At 39.2% G+C, this 12,007-nt stretch overlaps 1 protein-coding gene across 1 annotated transcript in view; it reads left to right on the forward strand.

Moving 5' to 3' along the window:
• Positions 1-2,585: 2,585 nt before the first annotated feature.
• LOC130928908 (collagen alpha-1(XXVIII) chain-like) overlaps positions 2,586-12,007 on the forward strand; it is a 97,770-nt gene continuing 88,348 nt past the window's right edge. The window contains exons 1-3 of the mRNA XM_057855719.1: positions 2,586-2,767; positions 2,856-3,012; positions 6,995-7,569. Coding sequence (XP_057711702.1) covers positions 2,862-3,012; positions 6,995-7,569 — 726 coding nt within the window. The 5' untranslated portion in view covers positions 2,586-2,767; positions 2,856-2,861. The remainder of the gene's footprint in view (positions 2,768-2,855; positions 3,013-6,994; positions 7,570-12,007) is intronic.

Raw genomic sequence — 12,007 nt, forward strand, 5'->3', positions numbered from 1 at the left:
GTATGTTGAATGTATATATTCGTCCGAGTTTTATTCATGTTTTTCTTAATGCATTGCCAAAATGTATATGATAGGGAAAAATAATCGGGAATGATTGGAATTGAATCGGGAGCGAAAAAAAGCAATCGGATCGGGAAATATGGGGATCGGAAGATACTCAAACTAAAACGATCGGGATCGGATCGGGAGAAAAAAAACATGATTGGAACAACCCTAAATATAACGGATTAATTTGAATTCAAAGGCTCGTCATTAAGATTATTTACTGTGCCAATCTGCACCAATGAGGTAAAACTATCTAACATCACAAGTGCTCTGAGCATTATCCTTCAGAACAGGTGTTCAGTCAGAATTGTTAGGGAAAATAGCCACAGGGTTATTTTTTCTTTCACTTGCTTTATATTTTCATGCCGTACACATAACAGACACAAACACACACACTTGAGTGACATTCTTGAGTGACAGCCCAACCTTCTGTGCTTTCAGTAAGGTACTTGGCAATAAAAACCCACAAACACTATCACCACAGAGACCAACTTACCGGTATGTGATGCTCGTTGCAGCTGAAGTCTCGCTGGAACAGTAAGGACACCAAGGCTGAAAAAAACACTATGTGTTAGTGGAGGAAGGGATAATGATTTAGTGAAAATTAAGCATAATTTAACAAAATGTTTAATTAATTGTAGTATCTCAGTGTTGTAACTCAGCTGAGAACAAATTCTCTTTCGAAAACAGTAAATTCCCCAAAACATATAGCTAATTTGTTGTATGAAAATGCATATTTACACAATTAACTCATGCAATTTTTTTTTTTTAATGTCCTTAAGTTGCATGTTTTTTTGTCACAGACAGAGACAAACTAGCAGTGGTAACAAGTGTTTATTGACGATGAGAGGGAGTGGCAGATAGTGTCCGAAAAATCCGGCGGGCAGTTTGGTGATAGAACAGGTGACCGGGCAGGCAGGCGTTCTGGCAGGACAGCAGTTCGATTCAATTCAATTCAATGTTATTTGTATAGCACTATATCACAACAGTTTTGTCTCAGAGGGCTTTACAGAGTCATTTTGATACACAGTCAGATACAGTAGATCAGACATGTCCAAAGTCCAGCCCGGGGGCCAAATGCAGCCCTATGAGGAAGTTATTTGTCATATTCTGAATTTGGTGTTTTGCCAAAAAAATGGCCAACTTTGGCACCCCGCCCAGGTAAGACCCGTGAATGAAAACTCACAGTTTGAAGAATCTAAGATCTCATATGTTTCATGAACATTCTCACCAATTTTGAGGAGGATCCAACTAACGCTCTAGGCACCAAGGTCTCAAATGTGCACCTTGTTAATCGATAAAAATGTCACATTTAATCCAAAATACCCAATTTACCGTTGGGTTTGGAATATGGGTGCAAGAGACTTTTTGGAGCAGTTTTGCACAATGTATCGACTCCCCAAATTTCATCACTCTACGTTGAAAAAGCCTAAATGGAGAGGACTTTTTTAAAAATTCAAGGGGGCGCCACTGAGCCATTTTGTTACATTTTTTCGCAACGTTGCAAAAAAACTAGAGCTGTCAAACGATTAAAATTTTTAATCGAGTTAATTACAGCTTAAAAATTAATTAATCGTAATTAATCACAATTCAAACCATCTATAAAATATGCCATATTTTTCTGTAAATTATTGTTGGAATGGAAAGATAAGACACAAGATGGATATATACATTCAACATATGATACATAAGGACTGTATTAGTTTATTATAACAATAAATCAACAAGATGGCATTAACATTATTAACATTCTGTTAGAGCGATCCATGGATAGAAAGACTTGTAGTTCTTAAAAGAAAAATGTTAGTACAAGTTATAGAATTTTTGTATTATAACCCCTCTTAATGTTTTCGTTTTAATAAAATTTGTAAAATTCTCAATCAAAAAATAAACTAGTAGCCCGCCATTGTTGATGTCAATAATTACTTACACAATGCTCATGGGTGCTGAAGCCTATAAAATCAGTCGCACCCAAGCGCCAGCAGAGGGCGGCAAAACTCCATAAAACACAACAAGTGAGCGTTTCACTGTACTGTCATTTAAATCTGTCTGAGCGGGTCATCTGGGTTAATTGCGTCAAATATTTTAATTAAAAAAATTAACTAACGCCCGTTAACATGATAATTTTGACAGCCCTAAAAAAAAACAAAATTTACGCGAAGCCGCATATATGTGCAAATTTGGGTGAGTTTTCGAGCATGTTCAGGCCTCCAAATTGGCCATTTACATTTGCCAAGGATAGGAAATAATAATAAGAATCCTTTGCATTACAGTAGGGCTCTCGCACACTAAGAGTTTGGGCCCTAATTACTCTAATTTATTGGGATGTACATAGTGTGAATAAGACAAGACAATGTAAGACATGTAAAATGACCAAAGCGCTCATTGTCCTGTTTAAGAGTTTCTTGAGGTGCCTCCCCTGATCCCCACCCAGAATTGGAAGTAAGTGACTCAGAAAAAAGGCGGGACTTTCTTTCACTTCATCTGCACCCTTTCAGGAAGGCTCAAATGTGAGAACACACAATATGTGAATGGTCTTGGTCAGGTGCTGAACATTCCCGTAAAAGCCAGGAATACTTTCATGCTGTCTACACGGAACCTAAGAAATTGTGGATGTAGATGCTTGTCTGCAAATTTGAAGCGTCATTTTACCCCTCAATGTATTTTCTCTCAGGGGAACATTAAATTGTGGATCACATTGGAGACCTAAAGCATTTAGTTGGTGAGTTCTGCTCCATATATATTTTTAAACTTACCCTATGAAAATATTCAGCTTTTATTAGTTCCTATGTTATCTTTTTCTCTTCAAGGACACGATGCTGTTGATGCCTTCAGTGCAGTGGCTTCTGCTCCTTTGGGGGCTGCAGGGTGTTTGGTCACAGGACTACAGAGGTTATGACGGGGCAGTGACATCCAATAGGAGGAACAGGCAACAGACGTCCAATTATGTGCCATATAATAGCAAAGGTACGTCAAAGTGGAATCTATTCTAATTTGCATTATGGCTTGAACAAGTTTGAATGTTCTTTAGTTATTCATTGCCCTGTGATTGGTTGGCAACCAGTACCCTGCCTCCTGCTCATGGATAGCTAGGATAGACTCCTGCCCTTGTAGGGAATCAAAATAAATGTTATTCATGTACAGTATATAGTATATGTACTGTATCTGCAAGGGCAACTTTTCAGGATACTGAAATTGTCCGCACCAACTTTTAAGCAACCTCATTTGCATTATATAATTCATTTACTTCAATTATATATGTAATTTAGATTGTCTTCCCAAATGTTGTAAGGATAGAACTGACTCGACCATTATTTGGTGAATTACTGTACTTTCATTATGTTTAGACTTATATTGACCCCTTTTCACTTGCTGAATGTGCCAGTCCAGACGACGGAAATTAGAAGTTTTTGTTCACCAGCAGCAGCCACTGTAAGTAATGTAAAGAGACGTCAGTGTTGTGGAGGTGGGGAACACGCCACTAATTTTGCTACCGAAAGTCCAACCTGCATCAGAGTTAGCATAACACTAATCAGTGTGAATTTCACAAATTCCAGAAGGAAGCTGCGTTGAGAGAAATTTCCTCCTGTGTGTTTTCTACTGTTAACATTAATTAGACAGTATGAAATGTTGTGAACTAAGGATCACCCCCTTATAGTTAATTGATGATTAACAAGTTTGTATTTGTGTATGTTGTAGGGCTGTCAAACGATTACAATTTTTAATCGAGTTAATTACAGCTTAAAAATGAATTAATCATAATTAATCGCAATTCAAACCATCTATAAAATATACCATATTTTTCTGTAAATTATTATTGGAATGGAAAGATAAGACACAACATGGATATATACATTCAACATACGGTACATAAGTACTGTATTTGTTTATTATAACAATAAATCAACAGGATGACATTAACATTATTAACATTCTCTTAAAGCGATCCATGGATAGAAAGACTTGTAGATCTTAAAAGATAAATGTTAGTGCAAGTTATAGAAATTTTATATTAAAACCCCTCTTAATGTTTTCGTTTTATTAAAATTTGTAAAATTTTCCATCAAAAAATAAACTAGTAGCTTGCCATTGTTGATGTCAATAATTACACCATGCTCACTCATTGTGCTGAAGCCCATAAAATCATTTGGGCTCAAGCGCCAGCAGAGGGCGCCAAACCCCAAAAAACAAGTAACAAGCGGACATTACACTGCTGTCTTTTTAATCTGTTTGAGCGAGGTATGTGCGTTAATTGCGTCAAATATTTTAACGTGATTAATTTAAAAAATTAATTACCGCCCGTTAACGCAATCATTTTGACAGCCCTAGTATGTTGATATAATTTGTGTTCAAATATGGCAATTTTGATTTTCCAATAAAATCTACACATTTATTCTGGAAAATCTCAAAATGTTTCTTTCGTAGTTTTTGAAAATAAAGGTTTGAATCGAACGGTGTACCACCTGTACCACACACATGAAAGTTTGTATAAGTCAATACGGATTTATTTTGCATTCATCATTTAGCCTAGCAATTAATTAGGTTCATATTGGTAAGAAAGGTAGCCCTTACCCTGCTGACCCAGTCTGTTTGGTCTTGTAAATTTCAGGGGTCCCCAACCTATTCCACAAAGGCCCACTGTGGGTGCAGGATTTCATTCCTACCAAACAAGATGACGACACTTTTTCCCCAATCTGGTATTTTACAAGTGCAATCAGTTGATTGCAGTCAGGTGTGGCTTGTTTTAGCAGAAGCCTCATTGGTTGAACTGTCTCTGCTGGATCGGCTGGAACAAAAACCAGGACCCACAGTGGGCCTTGAGGACTGGGTTGGAGACCCCTGTATAAATGACCCATCCCCAGCAAAAAGTACATGCAGGTTATATCATCCCTACCAATGTTGAGACGAAACCTATGCCCTTGATCTGAAGCCCACCATTGTTGATATCAATAATTACTTACACAATGCTCATGGGCCTATAAAATCAGTCACACCCAAGCGCCAGCAGAGGGCGGCAAAACTCCATAAGACACAACAAGTGAGCGTTTCACTGTACTGTCATTTCAATCTGTCTGAGCTAAGCATCTGCGTTAATTGCGTCAAACATTTTAACGTGATTAATCAAAAAAATTAATTAACGCCCGTTAACGCAATAATTTTGACAGCCCTAGTAATATCTTTATTTATTTTGTTTGCAATGAAAAAACACAAAAGAGAATGAAAAAAAACATTTAATCATTATCATTTTACACAAAACTCCAAAAATAGGCCGGACAAAAGTATTGGCACCCTCAACCTGATACTTGGTTGCACAACCTTTCGACATAATAACTGCGAACAACCGCTTCCGTTATCCATCAATGAGATTCTTACAATGCTCTGCTTGAATTTTAGACCATTCTTCTTTGGCCAACTGATCCAGGTCTCTGAGATTTGAAGGGTGCATCCTTCAAACTGCCATTTTCAGATCTGTCCACAAGTGTTCTATGGGATTCAGGTCTGGACTCATTGCTGGCCACTTTAGAAGTCTCCAGTGCTTTCTCTCAAACCATTTCTAGTGCTTTTTGATGTGTGTTTTGGGTCATTGTCCTGCTGGAAGACCCATGACCTTTGAGGGAGACCCAGCTTTCTCACACTGGGCCATACATTATGCAGCAAAATCTGTTGGTAGTCTTCAGACTTCATAATGCCATGCAAACGGTCAAGGAGTCCAGTGCCAGAGGCAGCAAAGCAACACCAAAACATCAGAGAACCTCCGCCATGTTTGACTGTGGGGACCGTGTTATTTTCTTTAAAGGCCTTGTTTTTTTTCCTGTAAACTCTATGTTGATGCCTTTTCCCAAAAAGCTCTACTTTTGTCTAATCTGACCAGATAACATTCTTCCAAAACGTTTTTGGCTTTCTCGGGTAAGTTTTGGCAAACTCCAACCTGGCTCTTTTATGTCTCTGGATCAAGAAGTGGGGTCTTACCACAGAGTCCCTTTTCATTCAGACGCCGACCGAGAGGACGGGTTGACACTGTTGTACCCTCGGACTGCAGGACAGCTTGAACTAGTTAGGATGTTAGTCGGGGTTCGTTATCCACCATCCGCACAATCTTTCGTTGAAATCTCTCATCAATTTTTCTTTTCTGTCCACATCTAGGGAGGTTAGCCACAGTGTCATGGGCTTTACACTTATTGATGACACTGCGCACGATAGACACAGGAACATTCAGGTCTTTGGAGATGGACTTGCAGCCTTGAGATTGCCCATGCTTCCTCACAATTTTGCTTCTCAAGTCCTCAGACAGTTCTTTGGTCCTCTTTCTTTTCTCCATGCTGAATGTGGTACATACAAGGACACAGGACAGAAGTTAAGTCAACTTTAATCCATTTTAACTGGCTGCAAGTGTGATTTAGTTATTGCCACCAGCTGTTGTGAAGCACCACGTGATTTTTCACAGGGTGCCAATACTTTCGTTCGGCCCATTTTTTGAGTTTTGTGTAAAATGATAATGATTTAATTGGTTTTTTTTTTCTCCATTGTCTTTTGTGGTTTTCACTGCGAGAAAAACAAATGAAGATATTACTACCAAAGCATTTGTAATTGCAATCACTTTCTGGGAGAAATTGAGCATTATCTGACAGAATTGCAGGGGTGCCAATACTTTTGGCCAGCAATGTAACTCGTTGGCTTTCATTGACAGCGCTAGAGTGGATGCCAGGGGGTCCGTGGGGTTTATCTGCCTGACATTATCATTGTAGCTCATTCATACTATACGTAAAAAAAAAAATCACATGCTTTTATTTTCACACTGACGCCGTTAAACTGTAGACATTTTGACTGCTCACCAATTCAAAATGGATTGCACCTCTAGCGCAGTCAGTGGCATCCATTAAGTTAAATGAATGCCCTATAAAGGGTGAAACGTTAAAATAAGCTTTTTTGCTTTTGTTTGTGTTCTCAGCACTTACTGATGATGCTTGCAGACTGGAATTAGCTTTTTTGATTGACAGCTCCGAGAGCGCCAAAGACAATCACGCCCAAGAAAAGCGCTTTGCGTCAGAAGTGACCGAGCGACTCCAGGGCCTCCGCCTGCAAAGCGACCGCAGATTCATCGGCCGTTCGGCCCTCCTTCAGTACAGTAGCCATGTCATCGTAGAGCAAACTTTTAAACAGTGGCAAGGTGTGGAAAATTTCAAGGCCCGCATAGCTCCCATTACCTACATCGGCCACGGCACCTACATCACCTACGCCATCACAAACCTCACACGTATCTACCGGGAAGAGTCGAATCCCAGCAGCATCAAGGTGGCCATTCTGCTTTTTGACGGTATCTCGCACCCGAGGAACCCAGACATATCTACGGCCGTGGCTGAAGCCAAGAGCCAGGGGGTCCACTTCTTTACCATCGGAATCACGCCCGAAGCCAAGGAGTCCGCCAATATTGCCCAGTTGCGGCTCATTGCGAGCTCACCGGCGTCACGCTATCTTCATAACCTGCAGGACAGAGGCATTGTGGAAAAAGTGGTCCGAGAAATGGTGAGTAAATACTGTATATGTGTGTGCAGAGGATCAGATGGTCAACGTTAGAATTGCTTCTTTTGCCTTTCTTTAATCATGAAACATTAAACACACTGATCAAATATCACATTTTAAGTGTTTCTGAAAGCAGTTACTGCAACATGTAATGTGACCTGGAATTCTTTTAAGACGTAGAGCCGTAGGCCTACAGGGGACGTTCCGGCTTGCTTCTTTTCAGACATGGCAGAGTGAACGGGCTAACTGCACTTATAAAAAATAAAGTGAATTTAGTATTGGCAGCTGAGCTTGGCAGAATTTTACCATTAAGAAACAAACAAACAGAACAGGAAAAACTGTAAAATGTGCTTCAGTGACTGTAAATTTTAGTCAGATTTGCTTTAAACTGAAAATCACGGTAAGAAAAATGTATTGCTATTTTTCAATGCTGTTATCCTACCAGTTACGGTAGTGACATCGCCGCACTCCTTTTCTCATCCTTGCCTTTTCCAACCGAAATCCGAACCCACAACATCATCGTGGCAGTTGAGCGTGCTGACTACTGAGCTATTGGAGAGCAAATTCCGTACATGTAAAAAGTAGGGCTGTCAAACGATTAAAATTTTTAATCGAGTTAATCACAGCTTAAAAATTAATTAATCGTAATTAATTGCAATTCTCTAAAATATTCCATATTTTTCTGTAAATTATTGTTGGAATGGAAAAACACAAGACGGATATACACTCACCGGCCACTTTATTAGGTACACCAGTCCAACTGCTCGTTAACACTTAATTTCTAATCAGCCAATCACATGGCGGCAACTCATACATTTAGGCATCAGTATGGGGAAGAAAGGTGATTTGAGTGACTTTGAACGTGGCATGGTTGTTGGTGCCAGAAGGGCTGGTCTGAGTATTTCAGAAACTGCTGATCTACTGGGATTTTCACACACAACCATCTCTAGGGTTTACAGAGAATGGTCAGAAAAAGAAAAAATATCCAGTGAGCGGCAGTTCTGTGGGCGGAAATGCCTTGTTGATGCCAGAGGTCAGAGGAGAATGGTCAGACTGGTTCGAGCTGATAGAAAGGCAACAGTGACTCAAATAACCACCCGTTACAACCAAGGTAGGCAGAAGAGCATCTCTGAATGCACAGTACGTCGAACTTTGAGGCAGATGGGCTACAGCAGCAGAAGACTACGCCGGGTGCCACTCCTTTCAGCTAAGAACAGGAAACTGAGGCTATAATTTGCACAAGCTCATCGAAATTGGACAATAGAAGATTCGAAAAACGTTGCCTGGTCTGATGAGTCTCGATTTCTGCTGTGACATTCGGATGGTAGGGTCAGAATTTGGCATCAACAATATGAAAGCATGGATCCATCCTGCCTTGTATCAACGGTTCAGGCTGGTGGTGGTGGTGGTGTAATGGTATGGGGAATATTTTCTTGGCACTCTTTGGGCCCCTTGGTACCAATTGAGCATCGTTGGAACGCCACAGCCTACCTGAGTATTGTTGCTGACCATGTCCATCCCTTTATGACCACAATGTACCCAACTTTTGATGGCTACTTTCAGCAAGGTAATGCACCATGTCATAAAGCTGGAATGATCTCAGAACATGACAATGAGTTCACTGTACTCAAATGGCCTCCACAGTCACCAGATCTCAATCCAATAGAGCATCTTTGGGATGTGGTGGAACAGGAGATTCGCATCATGGATGTGCTACCGACAAATCTGCACCAACTGTGTGATGCCATCATGTCAATATGGACCAAACTCTCTGAGGAATGCTTCCAGCACCTTGTTGAATCTATGCCACGAAGAATTGAGGCAGTTCTGAAGGCAAAAGGGGGTCCAACCCGTTACTAGCATGGTGTACCTAATAAAGTGGCCGGTGAGTGAATACATTCAACATACTGTATATAAGTACTGTATTTGTTTATTATAACAATAAATCCAGATGGCATTAACATTATTAACATTCTTTCTGCTAAAGGGATCCACGGATAGAAAGACTTGTGGTTCTTAAAATATGAATGTTAGTACAAGTTATAGTAATTTTATATTAAAACCTCTCAATGTTTTTGTTTTAATAGAATTTGTAAAATTTTTAATCAAAAAACTAGTACAGGCAGCGCGACCCTGTGGTCGCGCTTTAGTGCACTAGTTATTTTTTTAGAGCAAGAGGGGAAGAGAGATAGTTCGTTGCTCCTTGTCTTTTAGATGTCCATCTGTAGTTTTAAGGCATTTCAATTAAAAAAAATGTCCTGAGGATGTTGCTAAGACCCGTGTGCATCTATAAGAGGTCAGTACACGAACCCTCTTGAACTGTTTAGCCTTTATTGTTGTTGTTTTTGAGATGTTAATAGTTAGCCCCGAGCGCTAAGCTAACTACTTAACTATTTATCTCTCAGGGTGCAGACAATTAAAAAAAACGTGTGGCATTTGCCAAGGCCCACTGCCTGTCAAAAGGATGGATGCTGGAAAAGTGGCAAAAGGTGGATTTTTCAGATGAATCTTCCATTGAATTACACCATAGTCGCCACAAATATTGCAGGAGACCTACTGGAGCCCGCATGGATCCGAGATTCACTCAGAAAACAGTTTGGTGGTTACATCATTGTCAAAATCATGGTCTGGGGTTACATCCAGTATGGGGGTGTGCGAGAGATCTGCAGGGTGGAAGGCAACATAAATCGTCTTAAATATCAACAAATCTTAGCTGCCTCTTACATTCCTAACCATAAAAAGGGACAAATTCTGCACCAGGATGATGCTCCATCGCTTACTTCAATCTCTACCTCAAAGTTCCTCAAGGCAAAGAAGATCAAGATCCTCCAGGACTGGCCAGCCCAGTCACCAGACATGGGTTGGAGGAAAGAGGAAGCATGGAAGACGAAACCCAAGAATGTTGATGAAATCTGGGAGGCATGCAAGACTGCTTTCTTTGATGTTCCTGATGACTTAATCAATAAATTGTATGAATCCTTGCCGAACCCCATGGAAGTGAAACAAAGTATTCAATTTGTATCTCACGGCACCACTACTTAATTCGCTTATGTAATGTAACATATTTTTGTATTCGAAGTACATTTTTTGTTCAATTGTCACACTACTTTCTGTAGGCAACAAAACTTTTGTCTTGCCAAAATTTGACCTTTATATCTTTTTTCAGTGAAACAAATATATTTTTGTTAGGGCTGTCAAAATTATCGCGTTAACGCGCGGTAATTAATTTTTTTAATTAATCACGTTAAAATATTTGACGCAATTAACGCACATGCCACGTTCAAAAAGATTAAAATGACAGTACAGTGCAATGTTACTTGTTACTTGTGTTTTGGGGAGTTTGGTCGTCCTCTGCTGGCGCTTGGGTGCGACTGATTTTATGGGCTTAAGCACCCATGAGCATTGTGTAATTATTGACATCAACAATGGCGAGCTACTAGTTTATTTTTTGATAGAAAATTTAACAAATTTTATTAAAACAAAAACATTAAGAGGGATTTTAATATAAAATTTCTATAACTTGTACTAACATTTATCTTTTAAGAACTACAAGTCTTTCTATCCGTGGATCGCTTTAATAGAATCTTAATAATGTTAATGCCGTCTTGTTGATTTATTGTTATCATAAACAAATACTGTACTTATGTACCATATATTGAATGTATGTATGCAGCTTGTGTCTTATCTTTCCATTCCAACAATAATTTACAGAAAAATATGGCACATTTTATAGATGGTTTTTGCGATTGATTACGATTAATTAATTTTTAAGCTGTAATTAACTCGATTAAAAATTTTAATCGTTTGACAGCCCTAATTTTTGTACATTCAACATAATTTGGGAGGGTCTTAGCTTTTATATGAGCCATTTCTGAAACCAATTGAATAATTAAAAGTAGAGATGTCCAGATCGATCGGCATCCCGATCGTTCGGCATCCCGATCGATCAGGTCCGATGACGTCATTTTCAAAGTATCGGAATCGGCAAAAAAATATCGCCCATGCCTTTTTTTAATATATATATATATATTTTTTATTAAATCGTTTTCTTATTGTATTTAACGTTACAGACATAATATGTTTCACTCTTCCAGAGTCTTTAGTGTGGGCTTAAGGTAGGGTTATCAAATTTATCCTTATAACGGCGGTAATTAGTTTTTCAAAAAATGTATCACGTTAAATATTTAACGCAGTTAATGCATGCGCTGCACGACCCACTCACGCATTGTCGCGCTCATTCTGTAATGGCGCTGTTTTACCTATATAGAGAGATGAAAGGCAGCGTAAAATGAGTAGAGTGAATTTTGGCAGACTTTGGAGCCTTTTTTTAATTGGCTCAAACCTTACAATCCCTCTCCCTACAATTAGAAATATCATTGGAAGCAATGTGGGGAAGCAAGCTAGCAATTGATCTTGATCTTAACACCTTATGTTATTTGCC

Source organism: Corythoichthys intestinalis, chromosome 2, assembly GCF_030265065.1.
Source record: "Corythoichthys intestinalis isolate RoL2023-P3 chromosome 2, ASM3026506v1, whole genome shotgun sequence".
NCBI classification, from domain to species: domain Eukaryota; kingdom Metazoa; phylum Chordata; class Actinopteri; order Syngnathiformes; family Syngnathidae; genus Corythoichthys; species Corythoichthys intestinalis.